This window comes from Cherax quadricarinatus, chromosome 24, assembly GCF_038502225.1.
Source record: "Cherax quadricarinatus isolate ZL_2023a chromosome 24, ASM3850222v1, whole genome shotgun sequence".
NCBI classification, from domain to species: Eukaryota; Metazoa; Arthropoda; class Malacostraca; order Decapoda; family Parastacidae; genus Cherax; species Cherax quadricarinatus.
Genome location: NC_091315.1, coordinates 8,748,156 through 8,776,107, shown reverse-complemented (window position 1 = coordinate 8,776,107; position 27,952 = coordinate 8,748,156). Strand labels below are relative to the sequence as shown.

General features: G+C 39.7%; 1 protein-coding gene across 1 annotated transcript; it reads right to left on the bottom strand.

Moving 5' to 3' along the window:
* LOC128690802 (uncharacterized) lies at nucleotides 1-27,649 on the bottom strand. The gene is made up of 6 exons (XM_053779526.2): nucleotides 27,516-27,649; nucleotides 18,173-18,992; nucleotides 17,546-18,021; nucleotides 3,243-4,062; nucleotides 1,813-3,093; nucleotides 1-1,696 (listed from the first exon to the last, which is right to left on the bottom strand). Coding segments are annotated over exons 1-6 (3,861 nt in total). The 5' UTR covers nucleotides 27,517-27,649; the 3' UTR covers nucleotides 1-1,233.
* Nucleotides 27,650-27,952: the final 303 nt, after the last annotated feature.

Here is a 27,952-nt window from a genome sequence, read left to right as displayed (position 1 = left end):
CAGAAGATTTAAGAGATACATTGTTAATATAAAAGTGGCATATACGGTACATGTTGTTACGTGTGTATCACTGATTATAGGGCGAAAATCTCATCCAGCTCCTCAGAGCTGGGGCGTGTGCCCAAAATACAGCAGGCATTACCCCTTTGAACAGCCGCACTGAGCCTCTGGAACAGAAAACTAGCTGCCCTGGGATCCCTAGTTACCCTGATGAGTCTTTTTCCCAGCTCCTTAAGGAAATTAGATGCACTCTTTCCCCATGAGCCAAGGGTCTCTGAGCCTATGGGAACAAACATATAATGATGGGCAAGTTCTCCATATTTTCTAGACTTTTGGGACTCCCTGAAGCTGGCAGCTGCCCCTCCTTCCTCCCTGGTGTATTGGAGATAGGTATCAGCCAAGGTAGATGCACATGTATAGTCCCACACCACCTGCTTCCCATCTGTCCAGGCTTGAAGGGTGATACCATCTGGACGCTTCTGGCTGCCATCAGATCTGCATAGTTGGGGTGGCTCCCTTACTGCTGGGCATCCAGCTGTTGTGAGGCTCCTCTTGATAATGTTATTAACCTCCTCATGTCTTGCAATCTTTCCCTCGGATTTACGGCACACAAGACCATGGTACCCGAATCGGTCTGCTGCTTCACTGCCACAAATACAACTGTGTTCGGCGAGAATAGGGGCGGCAAGTCGAAGGGCAACACCAATGCGGATGGTCTGTGGGTCAAGGCGTGTGCCATATATATAATTTTGTACGAGAAGAACCTTAGAACCTGACCTAACTTTATTTTAACTGAATGTATTTTAGATAAGTTTACAATAATTTAAAAATAAACACAATGAAATACATTTGTTTTCGTAAGTTTCAGAATGATTTTTGCAAAATTATTGCATACACAAATGTGCTGAAACTATGCTGGAACTTTTTTTTCACAACACATATCTAATATGTGTGTGGTTAATCTTCCAATGAAGATACATATAAAAAGCCAACAACTGTCTTCATGCAGTCAACATAACTCAAAGCTTTCGAACAAGTTACGTTTATTGTCGGTATTCATGAACGTTCAGCCTTATGATCTTTTGCATATACTGTTATTTCTGTAATCATGAAAAGCCTTCTTACAAATTAATTATATTAATTCTGACACTGTTACATGTGTTATGTGGATGTACAAGTGCTCGGTTTGAACAAATAAAGACCGTTGCGCTAAATAAATTATATAAAAAAAGTTTATTTCTTGGTGGCAGCCTGCTGTATCAGTTCGTCAAATATGACGAGGAATCGAGATCGAAACTGCGGATTGTTTTCCAACAAGTTCTGTGTCTTTTCTTGCAACGTCTCCGATAACTCGGCAAGGTTTTCTTCCTTCATGTTTATCAAATCAGGAGCATCTTTACTCTCACATAATAAAACCGGCACCGACATTGCAGAGAAAATCATCCCGTATTCCATCTTATCTTTGTACTCCTGAAGAAGTTCCTCTTGGGTGAAAGGCATGTTTCTTCCTCCAGCCTCCATCACCCCTCGAAAAGTGTCGTAGTAGGAGGAGAGGAAGTACTGGCAGTTTGCCTTCCTGTCATGGCCGTGGAGACTCGTGTATAGAAAGTAATTGAGGTCCGTGGCAGGAGAGGCAACACGATTCAGCTGGAGGTCCAAGAGCATAACCTCAACGGGATCCCCTTCTTTGTTATACCTGCAAGAAATTTATACTATTAATGACATTTAAAACATTACTAAGAAGATAACTGCAATATCCAATGTATATGTATATAAGAGGTGCTCATAATAGACAAGTTAACTTTTACCTACCTGAAAAGCATATTGTTGTTCCAACAGTCACCGTGGCAAATGACATCAAACTTGGGATTTCTGGCCAACTGAATCTCTATAAGATCAGCCCAGTTATCCTTGTGCTTTGCTATCCACTGCTCTGCTACCTCATAGCCTTTTATGTTATGCAATAACTGCTCACTACTTTTTAATGGGCCAGAAAACATCTGATTTAACATCGATTTTGCACAGTCTGAGAAGTTCATCCAATCAATTTTAATATGAGTGAACCTATCCGCTAGATCCTCTGTGGAAGACCTGGCTTTTAACAGGAGCGAGGCTGCGTGCAGTCTGGCCAGCTCCTGCAGGACAAGAGTGGCGTGCGCAACACTCAGGCCCTTCTTCCGGTCGAACATTTGAAATCCTCGTGGACGAAGGTCTTCTAAGAAAATCATCTCTTTCTCTTTTTCTAAAGATGAATAAAAAAATTTTGCTACTCTTAAGGGACTGAAACCAAGAGCGGTCAGTTCATAATTTAGCACAGGAAGAATCTCCTCGAAAAATTCTGACTCCTTCTTAAATATTGCTAGACCAAATTTCGTAAAGTCTTCACTAAATGACCATTGTGGGCAGAGCTTGACCACGTAAGACAAAGATTGCTCTTTTCCCAGTAGTGAGAACAGGACGCTCACGCTGGTAACGATGGTGGCGTAGTTATCACCCTTGTTAGTGAAGTCCTCAATGCTCCACGAGATGAGCTTGGCCTCGCTGCCCTTGTCAGCCATCAGCGCTGCCTTTACGTGTATCTCAGTGATGTTTTTCTGAGGCCTGACGAGCTCAGCTTCTTCTGGACAGTTTAAAGACTTGGTGGCGGCCTGCTCTATCAGTTCGTCAAATATGGCGAGGAATCGAGATCGACAGAGCGGATTGTTTTCCACCAAATTCTGTGTCTTTTCTTGCAACGCCTCTGATAACTCGGCAATGTTTTCTTCCTTCATGTTTATCATATCAGGAGCATCCTTATTCTCGCCTAACAAAAACGGCACCGACATTGCAGCGAAAAGGATCCCATATTCCATCTTCTCTTTGTACTCCTGACGAAGTTCCTCCATCGTGAAAGGCATGCTTCTTCTCCCATAATCCATCACGCCTCGAAAGGTGTCGTAGTAGGAGGAGAGGAAGTCCTGCCAGTTTGCCTGCCTGTCGCGTCCGTGGAGACTCGTGTATAGAAGGTAACTGAGGTCTGTGGCCGGAGAGGCAACACGATTCAGCTGGAGGTCCAAGAGCATAACCTCAACGGGATCCCCTTCTTTGTTATACCTGCAAGAAATGTATAATATTAACGATATTTGTTAAAACTTGTATAAGCAAGGTTTAAAAATATAAAACATTACTGGAGATATAAAGGCAATGTTCAGTGTATATGTATATAAGAGGTGCTCATAATAGCCAAGTCCACTTTTACCTACCTGAAGAGCATATTGTTGTTCCAACAGTCACCGTGGCAAATGACATCAAACTTGGTATTTCTGGCCAGCTGAATCTCTATAAGCTCAGCCAAGTTATCCTTGTGCTTGGCTATCCACTGCTCTGCTACCTCATAGCCTTTTATGTTATGCAATAACTGCTGACTGCTCTTTAATGGGGCAGAAAAAATCCCATTTATCATCCCTTTTGCAGAGTCTGAGAAAGTCATCCAATCAGTTTTAAGATGAGTGAACCTGTCCGCTAGATCCTCTGTGGGAGCCCTGGCTTTTAACAGGAGCGAGGCTGCGTGCAGTCTGGCCAGCTCCTGCAGGACAAGAGTGGCGTGTGCCACACTCAGGCCCTTCCTCCGGTCGAACATTTGAAATCCTCGTGGACGAAGATCCTCTAAGAAAATCATCTCTTTCTCTTTTTCTAAAGATGTATAAAACCATTTCGCTACTCTCAAGGGACTGAAACCAAGAGAGGTCAGCTCATAGTTTAACACAGGAAGAATTTCTTTGAAAAATTCTGACTCCTTCTTAAATACTGCTAGACCAAATTTCCCAGCGTCTTCACTAAATGACCATTTTGGTAGGAGCTTGACCACGTATGACGAAGATTGCTTTTTTCCCAGCAGTGAAAACTTGACACTGACACTGGTAACGATGGTAGCGTAGTTATCGCCTTTGTTAGTGAAGTCTTCAACGCTCCACGAGATGAGTTTGGCCTCGCTGCCCTCGTCAGCAGTCAGCGCTGCCTTTACATGTGCCTCAGTGATGTTGTCCTGAAGCCTGACGAGTTCAGACTCTTCTACACTTGACACTTGGAAAATAAATTAAAATTAGTATATGCCATATCTATATATATATATATATATATATATATATATATATATATATATATATATATATATATATATATATATAGATATATATATATATATAGATATATTTACACCCATATATATATAGATATCAAATAATATGCTGTGACCGGCCAAGGATTGAACTCGAATCATCTAGCGAGACTCCCACTGTCGACTCCCTAGTCCACTACGCCACCATGCTACAAGACGTTAGAGTGTCCAGCATTACACATGCCTCCTCCAATGCCTAGCACATTCGTGGGAGTGAAAAGCTCAAGAACTAATTTCATTCTCTTCCCGTTTGAATACAAGTCTCACGAGTGCATCCACGACACAAGTTCCTGAGCTTTTCACTCCCACCAATGTGCTCGGCGTTAGGAAAAGCATGCTTAGTGTGCTTACTGTACACCTAACGTCTTGTATAGTACAATAGGATTAGCTAGTTTCCCGGGTGGCTGGCTAGATGACTCGGGTTCAATCCCCGGCTAGCCACAGTGTTTTATATAAATATGTATATATATATATATATATATATATATATATATATATATATATATATATATATATATATATGTGTGTGTGTGTGTGTGTGTGTGTGCAATAAGATCACAGTAAACAGGTGATTTCAGAAAATGCAAAACAACCACTGTGAAAGAATAGAGAAATTCCAGGCTTGGAATTTTTCTATTCTTTCAGAGTGGTTGTTTTATATATATATATATATATATATATATATATATATATATATATATATATATATATATATATATATATATATATATATATATATATACATATATATATATATATAATAATAATAATACTAATAATAATAATGACGTGCCGAATTGGTAAAACTGGTCAATTAGCAAAAACTCATTTAAAATTAAGTCCTTTATAAAATTTTCTCTTATACGTTTAAAGATGCATATATTTTTTCAGTTATGTTAATGTATAAATTAATGATTTTGTACCAAAAGAACCTTAGAGAACTTGCCCTCTCCTTATTATAACAAACGCAATTTAATTTAGCCTTATCCAGCTAAATATATCTTAAGAAAGTTGACAATAAACAAACAATGAAATATATTTTTTCGTTAGGTTCATAATGATTTTTGTGAAATTATTGCGTACACAAATTTTCGCTTGCCTTATTCGGCAAGAAGAGCGTTGCTATTTAAGCCAAAATAGCAACTTATACCTAACGGGCACGACATATATATATATATATATATATATATATATATATATATATATATATATATATATATATATATATAAATATATATATATATATATATATATATATATATATATATATATATATATATATATATATATATATATATATATATATGTATGTGTAAAATTGGTCAATTAGCAAGAACTCATTTAAAATTAAGTCCTTTCTAAAATTTTCTCTTATACGTTTAAAGATATATTTTTTTCATTAATGTTAATGTAAAAATTTATAATTTTGCACCAGAAGAATCTTAGAAAACTTACCTAACCTTATTATAACAAGTGCAACTTATTTTAGCCTAATGCAACTAAATATATTTTAGATTTGTTTACAATAATTTAATACTAAACAAACGCAGTGAAATGTATTTTTTTTCGTCAGGTTAAGAATGATTTTGGCGAAATTATTGCATACACAAATTTTCACTTGTCCTAAATGGCAAGATGAGCGTTGGTATTTAAGCCAAGATCGCAAGTTCTGCCTATTCGGCACGACATATATATATATATATATATATATATATATATATATATATATATATATATATATATATATATATATATATATATATATTCAACAAGTCGGCCGTCTCCCACCGAGGCAGGGTGACCCAAAAAAGAAAGAAAATCCCGAAAAAGAAAATACTTTCATCATTCAACACTTTCACCACACTCGCACATTATCACTGTTTTTGCAGAGGTGCTCAGAATACAACAGTCTAGAAGCATACACATATAAAGATACACAACATATCCCTCCAAACTGCCAATATCCCAAACCCCTCCTTTAAAGTGCAGGCATTGTACTTCCCATTTCCAGGACTCAAGTCCGACTATATGAAAATAACCGGTTTCCCTGAATCCCTTCACTAAATATTACCCTGCTCACACTCCAACAGATCGTCAGGTCCCAAGTACCATTCGTCTCCATTCACTCCTATCTAACACGCTCACGCACGCTTGCTGGAATTCCAAGCCCCTTGCCCACAAAACCTCCTTTACCCCCTCTCTCCAACCCTTTCGAGGACGACCCCTACCCCGCCTTCCTTCCCCTATAGATTTATATGCTTTCCATGTCATTCTACTTTGATCCATTCTCTCTAAATGACCAAACCACCTCAACAACCCCTCTTCTGCCCTCTGACTAATACTTTTATTAACTCCACACCTTCTCCTAATTTCCACACTCCGAATTTTCTGCATAATATTTACACCACACATTGCCCTTAAACAGGACATCTCCACTGCCTCCAACCGTCTCCTCGCTGCTGCATTTACCACCCAAGCTTCACACCCATATAAGAGTGTTGGTACTACTATACTTTCATACATTCCCTTCTTTGCCTCCATAGATAACGTTTTTTGACTCCACATATACCTCAACACACCACTCACCTTTTTTCCCTCATCAATTCTATGATTAACCTCATCCTTCATAAATCCATCCGCCGACACGTCAACTCCCAAGTATCTGAAAACATTCACTTCTTCCATACTCCTCCTCCCCAATTTGATATCCAATTTTTCTTTATCTAAATCATTTGACACCCTCATCACCTTACTCTTTTCTATGTTCACTTTCAACTTTCTACCTTTACACACATTCCCAAACTCATCCACTAACCTTTGCAATTTTTCTTTAGAATCTCCCATAAGCACAGTATCATCAGCAAAAAGTAACTGTGTCAATTCCCATTTTGAATTTGATTCCCCAAAATTTAATCCCACCCCTCTCCCGAACACCCTAGCATTTACTTCCTTTACAACCCCATCTATAAATATATTAAACAACCATGGTGACATTACACATCCCTGTCTAAGACCTACTTTTACCGGGAAGTAGTCTCCCTCTCTTCTACACACCCTAACCTGAGCCTCACTATCCTCATAAAAACTCTTTACAGCATTTAATAACTTACCACCTATTCCATATACTTGCAACATCTGCCACATTGCTCCTCTATCCACTCTATCATATGCCTTTTCTAAATCCATAAATGCAATAAAAACTTCCCTACCTTTATCTAAATACTGTTCACATATATGCTTCAATGTAAACACTTGATCTACACATCCCCTACCCACTCTGAAACCTCCTTGCTCATCCGCAATCCTACATTCTGTCTTACCTCTAATTCTTTCAATTATAACCCTACCGTACACTTTTCCTGGTATACTCAGTAAGCTTATTCCTCTATAATTTTTACAGTCTCTTTTGTCCCCTTTCCCTTTATATAAAGGGACTATACATGCTCTCCGCCAATCCCTAGGTACCTTCCCCTCTTTCATACATTTATTAAACAAAAGTACCAACCACTCCAACACTATATCCCCCCCTGCTTTTAACATTTCTGTCATGATCCCATCAGTTCCAGCTGCTTTACCCCCTTTCATTTTACGTAATGCCTCACGTACCTCCCCCACACTTACATTCTGCTCTTCTTCACTCCTAAAAGATGGTATACCTCCCTGACCAGTGCATGAAATTACTGCCTCTGTTTCTTCCTTAACATTTAAAAGTTCCTCAAAATATTCTCGCCATCTACCCAATACCTCCATCTCCCCATCTACTAACTCCCCTACTCTGTTTTTAACTGACAAATCCATATTTTCCCTAGGCTTTCTTAACTTGTTTAACTCACTCCAAAATTTTTTCTTATTTTCATTAAAATTTCTTGACAGTGCCTCTCCCACTCTATCATCTGCTCTCGTTTTGCACTCTCTCACCACTCTCTTTACCTTTCTTTTACTCTCCATATACTCTGCTCTTCTTATAACACTTCTGCTTTGTAAAAACCTCTCATAAGCTACCTTTTTCTCTTTTATCACACCCTTTACTTCATCATTCCACCAATCACTCCTCTTTCCTCCTGCCCCCACCCTCCTATAACCACAAACTTCTGCCCCACATTCTAATACTGCATTTTTAAAACTATTCCAACCCTCTTCAACCCCCCCCACTACTCATCTTTGCACTAGCCCACCTTTCTGCCAATAGTCGCTTATATCTCACCCGAACTTCCTCCTCCCTTAGTTTATACACTTTCACCTCCCTCTTACTTGTTGTTGCCACCTTCCTCTTTTCCCATCTACCTCTTACTCTAACTGTAGCTACAACTAAATAATGATCCGATATATCAGTTGCCCGTCTATAAACATGTACATCCTGGAGCCTACCCATCAACCTTCTATCCACCAATACATATTCTAATAAACTACTTTCATTACGTGCTACATCATACCTTGTATATTTATTTATCCTCTTTTTCATAAAATATGTATTACTTATTACCAAATTTCTTTCTACACATAGCTCAATTAAAGGCTCCCCATTTACATTTACCCCTGGCATCCCAAATTTACCTACTACTCCCTCCATAACATTTTTACCCACTTTAGCATTGAAATCCCCAACCACCATTACTCTCACACTTGATTCAAAACTCCCCACGCATTCACTCAACATTTCCCAAAATCTCTCTCTCTCCTCTACACTTCTCTCTTCTCCAGGTGCATACACGCTTATTATAACCCACTTTTCACATCCAATCTTTATTTTACTCCACATAATCCTTGAATTAATACATTTATAGTCCCTCTTTTCCTGCCATAGCTTATCCTTCAACATTATTGCTATTCCTTCTTTAGCTCTAACTCTATTTGAAACCCCTGACCTAATCCCATTTATTCCTCTCCACTGAAACTCTCCCACCCCCTTCAGCTTTCTTTCACTTAAAGCCAGGACATCCAGCTTCTTCTCATTCATAACATCCACAATCATCTCTTTCTTATCATCTGCACAACATCCACGCACATTCAGACTTCCCACTTTGACAATTTTCTTATTATTATTCTTTTTAGTAATCTTTACAGGAAAAGGGGTTACTAGCCCATTGTTCCCGGCATTTTAGTTGACTTTTACAACACGCATGGCTTACGGAGGAAAGATTCTTATTCCACTTCCAAATGGATATAAAAGGAAAATTAATAAGACCAAGAACTATTAAGATAAAATCAAAGAAAACTCAGATGAGTGTGTATAAATAAATGTGTACATGTATGTGTAGTGTGACCTAAGTGTAAGTAGAAGTAGCAAGACATGCCTGTAATCTTGCATATTTATGAGACAGACAAAAGACATCAGCAAATCCTACCATCATGTAAAACAATCACAGGCTTTCGTTTTACATTCACTTGGCAGGACGGTAGTACCTCCCTGGGTGGTTGCTGTCTACCAACCTACTACAATTATATATATATATATATATATATATATATATATATATATATATATATATATATAATATATATATATATATATATATATATATATATATATATATATATATATATATATATATATATATATATATCCTTATTCATTAATGTATAAATATGTATGAATACATAGGCATTACTACCACAGTGAACAGTAGTAGTATTCCAAGCCTATTTCGTGATATCCCTCATTGTAAAGACAAAGCAAAGAGCAATAAAGTAACAGTCTGATAAAGAAGAGATGTGACCTCCCACATAGCCGGTTGGAAAGTTTGCCAATACATTCCAGTTGTTCTGAAGGTCATATATCAGGTAAAATTTAAGAGTGACAATTCAGGTAAAGAGAAACTTACTATCATAGATTATAATCCTCACAAAGTTTATGTATTACAGAAGAATCTAATTATGCACTTCTGGAATTATATTCATATTGTAATCTCACTTTTTTTTATTTAGCTTATATTTCGTTTAACCATTGATTTTCTTGTATAAACTTTTTCAGGCGTTTCGATATCCATAAAGTGGCTGAAATCTGTCGCATCAATAAACATTGCTGTAGACTTTTGCACAGTGCTAATATGGCATTTATGTTGTAGTAATCATAGTTCTAACTTTTTCCAGCTTTCCCAAAATAAAATATATTGAGTTTCTTACAATAAATGTTGTCGAGAGCCATCGATACTTTTCTGGGTTTTTTTAATCAAATAGTTAAGAAGGTATCAAGGTTTCTAAATATAATTTTGTTTTTGAAGCTCGTAAATAGAGTAGAAATATCCGTCGAATACAGAGATTAGTCAGAATTCCGTCTCCAGGATTCTGACAGATTTTTGCCACCACATTGATTTTCAAATTGCTGAATAGTGTGTAACAATGCAATGGTTGAACAAACTATAATAGAAACCTTATGTATAAAAAATGAATACAAGTTGAATATAAATCCAGGATCATTTAAATTAGAGTCGCTTGTAATACGTAAAATTTGTTAGTATTATAACTCCCCTTTAGTTTTGAATCTAACCTGACATAACCTTAATAAAAACTTCAGAAATATTGATATATATCTCCCACGCTCAGTGACTGTACATATGAGGACACTTCTCAGCATTACTAGACTTTTGTTGCTGTAGTAATTTTGCTGTTCTCTGTGACAAATCAAAATACGCTTAGAAAAGTACTGCTGTTAGCTGCGGTTTTATTGCATATTAATTAAGATATCACTTGTTTGTGGTCCTTCTGCAAGTAAATATTCAGTGTTTAATAATCTAAATAACTGAAGAATGTACGAGTAAAATAAATTTAAAGAGTTCCTCAGTAAGGAAAACTAAAAATTTGTTAACGTGAACCCTAGTGAATAGAACAGGATGACTAAAACTGTCTAATTTGAAGGCTGATCCCATACACACGTGTAGAGGCAAACAACATAGATTTTGGAGTAAGTATAATAAAGCAGACATGAACAGGGTGTGTGGTTGGCACTGTATTGTACCAATGAACCACAAAGGCTACAGTGAATGATTTAAGAACGATAACTTCCGAGATTTGGTTGCATCAACTGACACCTATTATGCTATTGTCTCATCCCACTCCACTACAGCTTTCTTGGTACATCTATTCTCGTACCCCTCTATTTGGAGTCTACCTGGAGGGTATTCCGGGGATCAACGCCCCCGTTGCCCGTTCCACGACCAGGCCTCCCGGTGGATCAGGGTCTGATCAACCAAGCTGTTACTGCTAGCCATATCGTCTATATAATCACAAAAGGTACCTAGATTCTGGTTAATGGCACCTTGCCTATAGTAGCTCCATTCTTTTCCCTACCAATCCTCAGACATTTAATGAACCCTATGATTTTAGAGCTTCCCAACGATTATATTTATTTTTTAAACAGTACTTATATTGATCCCTGTCCTCTTTTCTCATTCACTTTTGACTTTTGTTTCATTAATATCCGGCCATTCAGAGTCCATTTACCATACATGATATATCCGTGAGAGAAGGAAGACAAATGCATGTCCAAGTCCTCGCAACTTTGAGCAACGTTATGTCCACACGAGCAGTCCACATCCAACTGTGTTTATCCTCAGAGACCAAAGCAATTCACATACGACTATTCATACAATAACAACACACAAAACACACTGTGCATCATCTTACTGGTTCAAAGGGACGGGAGACGAGACCAGAAGTGGGCAATGAAATGCGTGCAGCTCAATTGTTCAATGCGGAATGATGAGCCGAGGGTCTCTGTGGTATTACTAGGCTATGAAGCGAACACTGTGGGTGGTGCATTACTGCCATGATAACTGTAATGACATTTTATCTTAACCAGATTTCTTATTGATATGGAATATAATCCTCACCTCTACTGCTGCAGAAAATTTAACACATTAACTTCTGATTAGTCAATACTTTGGATGCATTTTTTTTTAATTTTACATTATAAATCTTTGGCAACATCTCTTGACTTCTGAGTCTCTCTCCCTATCTAATGTATTGATCTGAAGAGATAAGAGCATGCTTACGTAATCTTGTTAACAATCTCTCTCCCTCTCTCTCTCTCTCTCTCTCTCTCTCTCTCTCTCTCTCTCTCACCTCTCTCACGCACACTCTGGCATGTACAAACAGAAGCTTAGCATTTATGTAAACCAGAGGAACTTTAGCAAGAATTAAGAAACATCACTCCATCGAAGTTTGGGAAGCAACTAGCATTTATAGATACGAAACAACACGAAGGATTAGAAATGAACTAGCCCACTGAAGGTCAAGAGGCGGAGGTACGAGATGAAGGTCCACCCTGCAGGCAGGCAGTGAAGGTCCACCCTGCAGGCAGGCAGTAAAGGTCCACCCTGCAGGCAGGCAGTGAAGGTCCACACTTGCAGGCAAGCAGTGTCCTATTAGTGGCAATCACTGAGGCGAGTTCAGTCACCACTGTGGTTCCCAGTAGTATTCAGCCGTACTCTCGTCTCCAATAATTTATATCATCATTCTGTCATGCCTGATAACAGTAAGGAAAACTGTTTACTGAAATGTAAGACAAGTGAACGCTATTTTTAAGCTGAGGCATGATCTTAAGCAAAGCTAATGAAGGGCTCGTGATCCACTGAACTGAAGCTAACCTCCTTTTCATTGATCAGATCCTAACTTCTTTTCATTTCCCATGAATGTAAAAATCATGAAACGACAACGGAAGTGGGAGTTCATCAAGTTGCTGTTTGCAAACAATACATTGTTATAATAAAATTCTGGGAAACTGTGATATAGTATATAAAAAGTGAATAAAAGAAACGAAAAAAAAGAAAAATTGATCGCAGAAAAGAAAACCATGATCAAAATAAATAATATAATGACTGGGAAGCTTTAAACCTGTATGGTTCATACAAGTCCAGAGAATGGTTAGGTAATACTATTTGAGCTAAGGAATCGCACGTTTTAAGATCAAGTGCCCTTAGCCAGTATCTGGGCAATTTTTGTGGTAAATAGACGATAGGGCTGTGAGGGGAATGAGAAAAGATGTACCATGAAATCGGCGGGAAGGTGGGATTAGACTGAAGCGTAACCGAAGGTAGCAGTTGATGCAAGGAAGTCGCAGAAGTGTTGGTTGTAAAATCTTCATATGGTAGCCTTGGTGGCTAACGGGTACAGTGCAGGGCCTCTCACACATCTTGTTTATATCCATTTTATTAATACACTTAAATGAAAACAGTGCATGAAGTTTGCCTCTACAGTTGAATACGGGCTTAGGCCTGAAATTAGTCATATTTGATGTTCCTGCCTTATTCATCAGGGAGCAATTAAAGAAATTTTTAACTTTCTTTGGGATTTTTTTTTAATTTAATCTACCCATGCATTCTTCTATGTTTAAGATTCTCAATAAACCCTATGAGTTTGATTGCAAATTAGCTTATTACTCCCGAATAATTTGACAAAGCTATAGACAATCCCAATTTTCCTGTGCTGAGTAATTATATATATATATATATATATATATATATATATATATATATATATATATATATATATATATATATATATATATATATATATATCTAGGAAGGTAGGGGGGTGTGGACCAGGTGTTTACAGTGAAACATATAAGTGAACAGTATTTAGATAAAGCTAAAGAGGTTTTTGTGGCATTTATGGATTTGGAAAAGGAGTATGACAGGGTAGATAGGGGGGCAATGTGGCAGATGTTGCAGATGTATGGTATAGGAGGTAGGTTACTGAAAGTAGTGAAGAGTTTTTACGAGGATAGTGAGGCTCAAGTTAGAGGGAAAGAGGGAGATTATTTCCCAGTAAAAGTAGGCCTTAGACAAGGATGTGTGATGTCACCGTGGTTTTTCAATATATTTATAGATGGGGTTGTAAGAGAAGTTAATGTGAGGGTCTTGGCAAGAGGCGTGGAGTTAAAAGATAAAGGATCACACACAAAGTGGGAGTTGTCACAGTTGGTCTTTGCTGATGACACTGTCCTCATGGGTGATTCTGAAGAGAATTTGCAGAGGTTGGTGGATGAATTTGGTAGGGTATGTAAAAGAAGAAAATTGAAAGTGAATACAGGAAAGAGTAAGGTTATGAGGATAACAAAAAGATTAAGTGATGAAAGATTGGATATCAGATTGGAGGGAGAGAGTATGGAGGAGGTGAATGTATTCATATATTTGGGAGTGGACGTGTCAGCGGATGGGTCTATGAGAGCTGAGGTGAATCAAAGAATTGATGAGGGGAAAAGGGTGAGCGGTGCACTTAGGAGTCTGTGGAGACAAAGAACTTTGTCCTTGGAAGCAAAGAGGGGAATGTATGAGAGCATAGTTTTACCAACGCTCCTGTATGGGTGTGAAGCATGGGTGATGAATGTTGCAGCGAGGAGAAGGCTGGAGGCAGTGGCGATGTCATGTCTGAGGGCAATGTGTGGTGTGAATATAATGCAGAGAATTCGTAGTTTGGAAGTTAGGAGGAGGTGCGGGATTGCTAAAACTGTTGTCCAGATGGGTGAGGAAGGGTTTCTGAGGTGGTTCGGACATGTAGAGAGAATGGAGCGAAACAGAATGACTTCAAGAGTGTATCAGTCTGTAGTGGAAGGAAGGCGGGGTAGGGGTCGGCCTAGGAAAGGTTGGAGGAAGGGGGTAAAGGAGGTTTTGTGTGCAAGGGGCTTGGACTTCCAGTAGGCATGCGTGAGCGTGTTTGATAGGAGTGAATGGAGACACATGGTTTTTAATACTTGACGGTGTGTTGGAGTGTGAGCAAAGTAACATTTATGAAGGGATTCAGGGAAACCGGCAGGCCGGACTTGAGTCCTGGAGATGGGAAGTACAGTGCCTGCACTCTGAAGGAGGGGTGTTAATGTTGCAGTTTAAAAACTGTAGTGTAAAACACCCTTTTGGCAAGACAGTGATGGAGTGAATGATGGTGGAAGTTTTACTTTTTTGGGCCACCCTGCCTTGGTGAGAATCGGCCAGTGTTAATAATAATAATAATAATAATAATAAATAAAAAAGCGCTTATATATATATATATATATATATATATATATATATATATATATATATATATATATATATATATATATGTGTGTGTGTGTGTGTGTGTGTGTGTGTGTGTGTATATATAAATATATATAATCAACAAACCGGCCGTATCTCACCAAGGCAGTGTGGCCCAAATAGAAAAACGAAAGTTCTTTTTTTTAAGTTTGGTAATGTATACAGGAGAAGGGGTTACTAACCCCTTGCTCCCGGCATTTTAGTCGCCTCTTACAACACGCATGGTTTAAGGAGGAAGAATTCTGTTCCACTTCCCCATGGAGATAAGAGGAGATAAACAAGAACAAGAACTAAAAAGAAAATAGAAGAAAACCCAGAGGGATGTGTATATATATGCTTGTACATGTATGTGTAATGTGACCTAAGTGTAAGTAGTAGCAGCAAGACGTACCTTAAATCTTGCATGTGTATGAGACAGAAAAAAGGACACCAGCAATCCTACCATCATGTAAAACAATTACAGGCTTTCGTTTTACACTCACTTGGCAGGACGGTAGTACCTCCCTGGGCGGTTGCTGTCTACCAACCTACTACCTAGAATATATATATATATATATATATATATATATATATATATATATATATATATATATCTATATATATATATATATATATATATATATATATTAGTCTGCTATATTCTAACATTTTCATATGGTCTACTAGATTTTAATATTTCCATATGGTTTACTCTGGAGATAGTTTACGTACTTTGCATAACATTAGTAATAAAAACCAATGCATTATGTTATGTACAGCAATTCATTGAAGGAAAGTCATAGTATGATGTTATTTTGGTATCAGTTATTTTGGTACCTGTTATCATTGATCACTGAGGGTAGGTAAGATACCATTACACTTACTGTTTTTTGCCTTTTAATAATAATAATATAGCTTTATTTCTATTAGCACATGTACAAAGTATACAGGCTTAGCTGACATTAATGACATATAGAAAGCCATTCGTCATGCATTGCATTTCGGGCAAATTAGGTCAGTTTTGTCCCAGGATGCGACCCACACCAGTCGACTAACACCCAGGTACCCATTTTACTGATGGGTGAATACACACAACCGGTGTAAGGAAATACGTCCAGTGTTTCCACCCCTGCGCCAGGAATCGAACCCGGACCCTCACCGTGTGAAGCAAGAGCTTTTGCCCCCAGGCAATATAGCAAAAAAGACCAGCTGATTGATTCAGGATAATCAAATTATTTTTCATTTTGTCCTTTCCACGGCTGATGACTTGAGAAAGGCCTCAGTAAAATGTTAGCTGGTCCTTTTGATACTTTTATGTATTTCTGACAGAGTGGACCGATGAACCACAGAAAAGAACTTAGTCAAAAGACCTAACGATCCATTGAATGGTCTATAATGTGACTCGTATCCGCGTCAGAAATAATTTTCTTTGTCTTGACTAATAAAATGCCAGCTTTCATATGATCAGATAAATCTTGTATAGCTCTGTATTTAAGTGTTAACTTTTAGCTGGCTTGTATTAAAATGTTCATCAGTTTTATATGGCAGGTCTCAAGAAAATTCAAACTTTGCGAGACTTTTGAACGGTTATGGAAATAGGGAAGGTATGTGCAAATATTCTTTATTTTTTCTGGACTCTCTATATTTTCTGCTGTATAGCCCTTGTGCTTAGCGCTTCTTTTTGATTATAATAATAATAATATTTATATTTTCTAAGTACAGATTTCAGAAAACAAAAGAGAAATTTACCCAAAAATTTATTTTTGTTTCTTCCTCATAACCTCAAGGCTTTCCTGTTTATATAGCATGTATGTCTAATCATCATTTGCGTGTAATATATGTGTGAGAAAAGTAGCAATAATGAAAATAAATTTAAAATTAGCAATTGTAAATTTTAAAAGATCATTGATCACAGACATGTTGCGTAGAATATTAATTTTTTGGAGTTTTCACGAAAAAAGTTATTCATAATGGCTAGTGAATTAGGTGTGAACATCGAAGATGAGTACGAATCTAGAATCTGATAGATAGATAAATAGATATCAGATTCTTAATCATTAAAATATTGTTTATGCTGAAACTATGCTGGAACTTTTCATTTTTCTTGAAAACTCTTATCCAATATGTGTGGTTAGCCTTCCAATGAAGTTATATGTGAAAAGCCCACAAATGTCTTCATATATTCACTATAACTCGAAGCTTTTGAAAAATTTGCGTTCATTGTCGATATTCATCATTGCAAATACTGTTATTTCTGTAACCATGAAAGCCTTCTTATAAAATAAATTTATTAAATATCGCATAGTTACATTTATTTTGGCGATGTACAAGTTCTCGGTTTGAGTAAATAGAGACCTCTGCGCCATATAAATTATAAAAAAACAAACAGTTTACTTACTATCTGGACAGTTTAAAGACTTGGTGGCGGCCTGCTTTATCAGTTCGTCAAATATGGCGAGAACTCGAGATCGAAAGAGCGGATTGTTTTCCACCAAATTCTGGGTCTTTAATTGCATCGCCTCTGATAACTCGGTAACGTTTTCTTCCTTCATGTTTATCAAATCGGGAGCATCCTTACTCTCACCTAATAAAAACGGCACCGACGCTGCACCGAAAATGATCCCATATTCCATCTTATCTTTGTACTCCTGACGTAGTTCCTCCAGGGTGAAAGGCATGTTTCTTCTTCCAGCCTCCATCATCCCTCGAAAAGTGTCGTAGTAGGAGGAGAGGAAGTACTGGCAGTTTGCCTTCCTGTCATGACCGTGGAGACTCGTGTATAGAAAGTAATTGAGGTCTGTGGCCGGAGAGGCAACACGATTCAGCTGGAGGTCCAAGAGCATAACCTCAACGGGATCCCCTTCTTTGTTATACCTGCAAGAAGTGTATACTATTAACGATATTTATTAAAACTTGTATAAGCAAGGTTTAAAAATATAAAACATTACTGGAACTATAAAGGCAATGTTCAATGTATATATATATATCAGAGGTGCTCATAATAGACAAGTCCATTTTTACCTACCTGAAGAGCATATTGTTGTTCCAACAGTCACCGTGGCAAATGACATCAAACTTGGGATTTCTGGCCAACTGAATCTGTATAAGTTCAGCCCAGTAATCCTTGTGCTTGGCTATCCACTGCTCTGCTACCTCATAGCCTTTTATGTTATGTAATAAGTGCTCACAACTATTTAATGAGCCAGAAAAAACCCCATTTATCATCGCTTTTGCAGAGTCTGAGAAAGTCATCCAATCAGTTTTAATATGAGTGAACCTGTCCGCTAGATCCTCTGTGGGAGCCTTGGCTTTTAACAGGAGCGAGGCTGCGTGCAGTCTGGCCAGCTCCTGCAGGACAAGAGTGGCGTGCGCCACACTCAGGCCCTTCTTCCGGTCGAACATTTGAAATCCTCGTGGATGAAGATCTTCTAGGAAAATCATCTCTTTCTCTTTCTCTAAAGATGTATAAAACCATTTCGCTACTCTCAAGGGACTGAAACCAAGAGAGGTCAGCTCATAGTTTAACACAGGAAGAATTTCTTTGAAAAATTCTGATTCTTTCTCAAATACTGCTAGACCAAATTCCGGACCGCCTTCACTGTATGACCAGTGTGGTAGGAGCTTGACCACATATGACGAAGATTGTTTTTTTCCCAGCAGGGAAAACTTGACACTGACACTGGTAACGATGGTGGCGTAATTATCGCCTTTGTTAGTGAAGTCTTCAACGCTCCACGAGATGAGCTTGGCCTCGCTGCCCTCGTCAGCAGTCAGCGCTGCCTTTACATGTGCCTCAGCGATGTTGTCCTGAAGCCTGACGAGTTCAGACTCTTCTACAATCGACACTTAGAAAATAAATTAAAATTAATATATATATTTATATATATCCTAGGTAGTAGGTTGGCAGACAGCAACCGCCCAGGGAGGTACTACCGTCCTGCCAAGTGAGTGTAACACGAAAGCCTGTAATTGTTTTACATGATGGTAGGATTGCTGGTGTCCTTTTTTCTGTCTCATGAACATGCAAAATTTCAGGTACGTCTTGCTACTTCTACTTACACTCAGGTCACACTACACATACATGTACAAGCGTATATATACATACCCCTCTGGGTTTTCTTCGATTTTCTTTCTAGTTCTTGTTCTTGTTTATTTCCTCTTATCTCCATGGGGAAGTGGAACAGAATTCTTCCTCCGTAAGCCATGCGTGTTGTAAGAGGCGACTAAAATGCCGGGAGCAAGGGGCTAGTAACCCTTTTCCTGTATATATTACTAAATTTGAAAGGAGAAACTTTGGTTTTTTCTTTTGGGCCACCCTGCCTCGGTGGGATACGGCCAGTGTGTTGAAAGAAAGAAAGATTTATATATATATATTTATATACACACATATATATATAGATATCAAATATCATGCTGTGACCTGCCGGGGATTGAACTCGAGTCATTTAGCTAGACTCCCACGAAGCAAGCTGAACTGTCGACGCCATAGTCCACTACACCACCATTCTACAAGATGTTAGGTGTCCATTAAGCATATGAGACATGCCTCCCCCCAATACCTAGCACATTCGTGGGAGTGAAAAGCTCAGGAACTAATTTCATTCTTTTCTCTTTTGAATACCAGTCTCACGAGTGTATCCACGAAACAAGTTCCTGAGGTTTTCACCCGCACGAATGTGCTCGGCGTTAAGAAAAGCATGCTTAGTGTGCATACTGTACACCTAACGTCTTATAGCACGGACGCGTATTGGACTAGGGCGTCGACAGTTTAGTTAGCTTCCCGGGAGGCTGGCTAGATGACCCGGGTTCAATCCCTGGCAGGTCACAGTGTTATTATATATTTATATGTCGTGTAGAATAGGTAAATTATTATTATTATAATCAAAAAGACGCGCTAAGCCACAAGGGCTATACAGCGCTGCAGGGTAGGGAAGGAAGCGAGGGTATTGGGCGGCAGAAGGGGGAGGGATGATCAGTACGTTACAGAAAACATCGGGGCAGGGGATAGTGCGGGGGTAGAGGGTAGCAAGAGACTGAGGTAGAAAGGGCTGAAGGTATCAGAGTTTGTGAAGTAAGTCAGTTGTTGTCAAAAAGTCAATGAGAGAGTCCGGATGAAAGGTGGGTCCATCAGCGAGAAGGGAAGCGAAGACGACGACGGAGGTAAATTCTGCGTGCTCGTTGATAAAGTGGGCAGTCTAACAGAATGTGGCTGACTGATAATGGAACCTGACAATTCTCACAGAGAGGAGCAGAGCGCCTCTCCATGAGACATCCACGAGTAAGACGAGTATGGCCAATGCGAAGATGGGAGAGTAGTCTCCCAACCTCGACACTGGTGACAAGAAGACGGCCAGTAGCCTATACTCGGTTTAGTAGATTGAAGTTTGTTACCGAGGATAGCAGACCAACGTTGTTGCCAACGGGTGTGAAGGTGGGTAGCTATTGCAGCAAAATAGTCCGTAAATGGGATACCTCTATATGAAACTGGTAGGTCATGTACTGCTGACCGCGCAGCAGTGTCTGCCTGTTCATTGCCCTGTACGTCAACATGACCAGGGACCCAACAAAAAACAGTGCATCAAATTTCTGTATAGCCTGTAAAGCACTAAGGGAGTCTGAGACAACCACAAATGATGACACAGGCATAGATGCAATACGGATAAGTGCTGCAAGAATGGCATACAATTCAGCAGTAAAAATACTAGCCGAAGATAGTAAATACCCTCGTACGACTCTGTCCGGAAACACTGCTGCGAATCCTACGCCGTCAGAAGACTTAGAGCCATCTGTGTACACTGCAATGGCATGAGAATGAGAGTGGAAGTGGTCAAGAAAAAGAGAGCGGGAAGCGACCGTAGACAGTTGGGCTTTCGAGCAAGGGAGAGAGAAAGAACAGACTCGAACAACTGGAACTTCCCAGGGATGTAGGGAAAAGTGAGATGCTACATGAACATAGAAAAGTGGTAATTCAAGAGAAGACAAGAGCGAATGTAGGCGAAGAGAGAAGGGACGGAGTAAACAGGGGCGGCGAACAAATAAAGAATGTCTACTAATATCAGTGACCATTCTATTAATGGAAGGATTGCGGGGATCATGAGAGCGTACATAGTAGCGAAGGCAATGGGCATCACGGCGATCGGATAAGGATGGAACGTTCGCTTCTGCATAGAGGCTCTCAACAGGGGAAGAGCGAAAAGCCCCAAGGCATAAACGTAATCCTTGGTGATGAATGGGGTTAAGGCTAGAGAGAGTAGCAGGAGAGGCTGCTGAATAGATCTGGTCACCATAATCAAGTTTCGATAAAATGAGGGTGGAATGTAGGCGAAGGAGAGTTCGACGATCAGCTCCCCATGAAAGATGAGCAAGGGTTTTAAGAAGGTTCAGCCGGCTGTGACAAGTTGCCTTCAGAGAGGTAATGTGAGGTTTCCAGGATAACCTACGGTCAAAGAGGAAGCCCAGAAACCTGACTGTATCACGTTCAGGGATACGGGAGCCATAGAGGTACAAAGGATAATCGGAGATGACAGAGCGTCTAGTGAAAGTAATTTGGCTAGTTTTGGTGCTGGAAAATTTAAACCCATGTGTGGTGGCCCAATTGGAAACACGGTCGACCGCATACTGGAGAGAAACTGTAATGAGGTGACAGTCAGCGCCTGCACAGGCAATAGCGAAGTCATCAACATAGAGTGATGACCAAATATTTGATGGAAGACTAGATGCCAAATCATTAATAGGAAGGAGAAAAAGTATTGTGCTCAGAACACATCCCTGGGGGACACCTTCAGCTTGGATAAAGTCCGGGGAGAGCACGGAAATGTCTATCAGTTAAAAAGTTCTTAAGGAAGGATGGTAGATTGCCTCGAAGGCCTAAGGAGTGGGCTTGGGCCAAAATATTATACCTCCAAGTTGTGTCATATGCCTTCTAAAGGTCAAAAAATATGGCAATAACTGAGTGATTATTCGCAAAGGCATTACGAACATACGTATCCAAGCATAGTAAGGGGTCTATGGTAGAACGGCCCTTACGAAAGCCATATTGATGAGTGGAGAGACTGCTGCGTGTCTCTAAATACCACACTAAACGTCTATTTACCAGGCGTTCCATCACTTTGCAAACTGCACTGGTAAGGGCAATGGGACGATAGTGGGAGGCTTCATGTCCCGTAGTACCCCGTTTGCGGAAAGGGAGAACAATGGCAGATTTCCACAGCTGTGGAAGAACTCCTTGTGACCAAATAAGATTGAAAAGTCTTAATAGGACTGCAAGCGCTGACTGATGTAAATGTTGTAGCCGATGATCGGCAAGCTGAGAGTGTTGCTTCCAGTTCCTGAAGTGTAAAAGGCATATTATACTGTTCTTCTCTGAGAGAAGAAAAGTCCAAGGGTGTTAACTCTCTGGCAGACTTTGAGGAAAGAAACGAGGGGCATAGATGGAGCCCCTGAGAAATACGGACCAGATGATTGCCAAATTCATTGGCAACATCTAGAGGGTTTGCTATATCAACACCGGCAACCCGCAGAACAGGAGCCGAGTCAGGAGAATATTTACCACTCATAGAGGAAGCAGAGGTGATGGTGGAGACATAATCTCGCCAGCAAGTGCGTTTAGCGTCACGGATGACACGACGAGCGATCGCACGCTTCTGCTTAAAATCAAGAAGTCTCTCCGTGGTTCTATTGTACCGGTCCCTGCCCCACGCAGCGCGTTTCAAACGTACTGCACGAGCACAAGCAGGAGACCACCAAGGCACGCATTTCTGAGAACGCCTGCCCGAAGTTTGGGGTATAGAATGAGAAGCTGCGGTTAAAACGGAGGACGAGAAGAGGTGTAAAAGCTCATCAATGGAGGACGAAGAAGGAACCTCACTAAAAACAGTTAGTTGTGAGTAAAGGTTCCAATTTGCCTGATCAAATTGCCAGCGTGGGATACGAAGAGGTGGTGAATATGAAGGGGAAGTAAGAATGATTGGGAAATGATCGCTGTCATGTAAATCCGGGAGAACAGACCAGGTGAAGTCTAATGCGGCGGAGGAAGAGCAGACTGAGAGATCGATGCAAGAGAGAGTATGAGTCCGTGGATCAAAATGGGTGTGAGTACCTGTATTTAAAACATGGAGGGGGTGGGAAGCAAGAAAAGCCTCTAACTGAATGCCACGGGAATCACAGTGAGACCCCCAGAGGAAATGATGGGCATTAAAATCGCCAAGTAACAAAAGCGGTCGATTGCAAGACGTATTAGAATGGTCATCGGCACCACAGACTGGGCATTCGGCTATAGATCTGAAATATTTCGCTGGATGGCCAAATCCCCAGCAATTTCTACACTCTTGTGGTGTAGGGATCACCTTTCGAACTTGTAACCGATGTCCTGCTACATAAACTGAGGATGGGAGTTCACGGCTGTCAAAAGTTAAATGAGCCACATTGCTAGGGTATCGTCTCCGCCCGCGGGCAGGAAGAACATAAGTGTCTACCTTGAGGATTGGGAGATCTTGGAGTTCCAGCTGTTCAAGAATGTCATTGCCAAATGTCTGGAAATTTTGTTGAACTATGGTATGGGGAAGAATGACGGTACCACTACAAGAATTGAGGGAATGATATTTTTCAATAGTGACAGGAACAGTATCGATATGGGAAAGAAGAGAAAGATCATGAGCCTGGGTAGCATTCTGTACAGTGATGATGTGCGTACCGCTCTTAAGAGCATGAAAAGAAATATCTTTACCAACATGGCGTAGGAGTGCCTTGCCAATACTATGGTCGGAAAGATAGGCAATAGAGGAAATCGGTGGTAAAGTGAAGAATTTAGTCCATTGTGCATTCTGAAACTGAGCGTGGAAAGGGAGTGCAGGATGTGTCGATCTTTTCTGAGAAGAACGAGAAGGTGGAGAAGTCTCATCAGCAGGTAATTGTCGTTGGCGTTTAGGAGTGGGACCAGAGTTGGTCCGACGTGGAACGGGCCGGAGATTCGAAAATTGCCGCACCGTAGAGGGAGAGGCCGGAAGCATAGTCAAAGGAGAGCGGAGGTCAGATAAATCGAAGGAGTCAGTCGAGACCTCAGTACCTGAAGTGGGTGAGGAAACAGCACCGGCAAGAGGTACAGAGGCATGAGGAGTGTCCGAAGAGTGGTCCAAAGACGAGGCGGAGTCAGAACGGGGTGCGGTATCAAGAAGGAGCCCCTTCTTGATACCTTCTTGATAGCAGGTTCATGGACTAGGGCTTCCATGGTTAGGTTACTTTCTTTTTGTTTTTAAGAAAAAAAAAAAGAAAGAAGAAAATAAAATAAAAACAAAATAAAAAAAAAGAATAAAAAAAGGGGGGACCGGGGAGGGATAGTTCCTAGGAGGAATGAAAGGGCCAGAAATCTCCCTCCGCGCCCAAGAGGACCTCAGCACCGCAAGTAGTGCAGATGCAGCATGGAACCCATGCCATACCCTACCCATCATGCCAGTAAACCAGCAATCCGGGATAGCAACCTCACATCTGCCGAGCTACCTCGGTGGACAAAAGAGAGCGGCCGGATATCCGCCACAAAGCATACCTCCTTCGCCCACCACCCCCGGAATCCGAAAGGTGGCTTCCAGAGATACACCCGTCGCCCGAAAGACACCCAAAGTCACCCTCCGGGATACCGGAGAGGGATCGCGACATCCCCAGGCAATCCAGGTTCCACGGCAAACTACGCCACCGCCAAGAACCTCAACGGAATGGGATGGACCCCGGTACCCTTTCCCCTACCTAGGAACTAGCGTGCCTGTGGGAAAAAATCCCAAAGGCCAAAAAGGAAGGGCAAAAGGGAGGGGTGAGGAGGAGGAGGAGGAGGAAAGGAAAAAGGGGAGGATGGGAGAGGGAAGGGGGGATTGGGGGGTAATTATTTACCCCCCAGGCAAAACTGGTCAGTTAGCAAGAACTCATTTAAAATTAAGTACTTTCTAAAATTTTCTCTTATACGTTTAAAGATATATTTTTTCATTTATGTTAATGTAAAAATTAATAATTTTGTACCAAAAAAATCTTAGAAAACTTACCTAACCTTATTATAACAAGTGCAATTTAATTTAGCCTTATCCAACTAAATGTCTTAGGAAAGTTGACAATAATTTAATAATAAACAAACACAATGAAAATATTTTTTATCGTTAGGTTTAGAATGATTTTTGCGAAATTATTGCATACACAAATTTTCGCTTTCCTTATTCGCCAAGAAGAGCGTTGCTATTTAAGCCAAAATAGCAAGTTTTACCTATGCTGCACGACATGCATATATCCTTATTCATTAATAAATAAATATGTATGAATACATAGGCATTACTACCACAGTGAACAGTAGTAGTATTCCAAGCCTATTTCGTGATATCCCACATTGTAAAGACAAAGCAAAGAGCAATAAAGTAACAGTCTGATAAAGAAGAGATGTGACCTCCCACATAGCCGGTTGGAAAGTTTGCCAATACATTCCAGTTGTTCTGAAGGTCATATATCAGGTAAAATTTAAGAGTGACAATTCAGGTAAAGAGAAACTTACTATCATAGATTATAATCCTCACAAAGTTTATGTATTACAGAAGAATCTAATTATGCACTTCTGGAATTAGCTTATATTTCGTTTAACCATTGATTTTCTTGTATAAACTTTTTCAGGCGGTTCGATATGCATTAAGTGGCTGAAATTTGTCGCATCAATAAACATTCTGTGGAGACTTGCCCGGTGCTAATACTGCATTCATATTGTAGTAATCATAGTTCTACCTTTTTAGAGCTTTCCAAAAATAAAATATATTGAATTTTGTACAACAAATGTTGTTGAAACAAGCATTGGTACTTTGCTGGGATTTTTTAATCAAATAGCTAATATGATATCAAGGTATCTAAATACAATGTTGTTTTCGAAGCTCTTAAATAGAGAAGAAATATCCGTCGAATACAGAGATTAATCAGAATTCCGTCTCCAGGATTCTGATAGATTTTTGCCACCACACTGATTTTCAAATGGCTGAGGAGTGTGTAACAAACAAGTCAATGGCTGAACTAACTATAATAGACACCTGCTGTACAAAAAAGGAATAAAAGTCGAGTATAAATCCAAGATCATTTAAATTAGAGTCGTTTGTAATACATAAAATTTTTAGTATTATATGCTACATTAACAAATTCCCCTTTACCTAACACGTCACTCTTGAATTTAACCTGACACACGACCTTAAAATTGATATGCCTCTCCCACTCTGAGTGAGGTAATTAACTGCCCCACTGACTACATGTGAGGTAATATTTCACCATAACAAGACTTTTTTGTTGCTTTAGTACTTTTGCTGTTCTCTGGTTATTGTGATAAATCCAAATACTCTTAGAAAAGTACTGTTGTTCACTGTGGTTTTATTGCATATTAATTAAGATATCACTTGTTTGTGGTCTTTCTGCAAGTAAATATCCAGTGTTTAATAATCTAAATAACTGAAGAATGAATGAGTAGAATAAATTTAAAGAGTTCCTCAGCAAGGAAAACTAAAAATTCCTTAACGTGAACCCTAGTGAATAGAACAGGAAGAAGAAAACTGCCTAGTTTCAAGGCTGATCCCATACACACGTGTAGAGGCAAACAACACACATTTTCTGGAGTAAGTATAATAAAGCGGACATAAACAAGGTTTGTGATTGGCACTGTATTGTACCAATGAGCCACGATGGCTACAGTGAATGATTTAAGAATGAAAACATTCGAGATTTAGTTACATCAACTGCCACCTATGATTCTATTGTCTCATCCCACTCCACTACAGCTTTCTTGGTACATCTATTCTTGTACCCCTCTACCTGGAGTCTACCTAGAGAGTATTCCGGGGATCAACGCCCCCACGACCAGGCCTCCCGGTGGATCAGGACCTGATCAACGAGGCTGTTACTGCTGGCCATATAGTCTATATAATCATAAAAGTACCTAGATTCTGATTAATGGCTCTAGATGCAAAACTTGGTGCCACCTTACTCATCGTAGCTCCATCCTTTTCCGTACCAATCCTCAGACATTTGATGAACCCCATGAATGTAGAGCATCCCAATGACTACATTTATTTTTTAAATAGTACTAATATTGATCCCTTTCCTCTTTTCTTATTCACTTTCAACTTTTGTTTCATTAATACCCGGCCTTTCAGAATCCATTATCAACCTTTGCACACCTTGGCACATATTTACCGTATATGATATATCCGTGACAGAAGGAAGACAAGTGCATGTCCAAGTCCTCGCAACTTTGAGCAACGTTATGTCCACACGAGCAGTCTACATCCGACTGTGTTTATCCTCAGAGACCAAAGCAACTCACACACGACTATTCATACAACAAAACACATTGTGCATCATCTTACTGGTTCAAAGGGACGCAAGACGGGACCAGCAGTGCGCGATGGATTGCGTGCAGCTCAATTGTTCAATGGGGAATGATGAGCCGAGGGTCTTGGTGGTATTACTAGGCTATGAAGCGAACACTGGGGGTGGTGCTTTACTGCCATGATAACTCTAATGATATTTTATCTTAACCAGATTTCTTATTGATATGGAATATAATCCTCACCTGTACTGCTGTAGAAAACACATTAACCTCTGAGTAGTCATTACTTTGGATTTTTTTTTAATTTTGCATTATAAATCTCTGGCAACATCTTTAAACCTCCGAGTCTCTCTCCCTCTCTAATGCACTGAATTGAAGAGATAAGAGCATGCATGCATACATACTCTTGTTAACAATAATTCTCTCTCACACACACAGGGACACTGTACACTGTGTACGTCAGGCCCATACTGG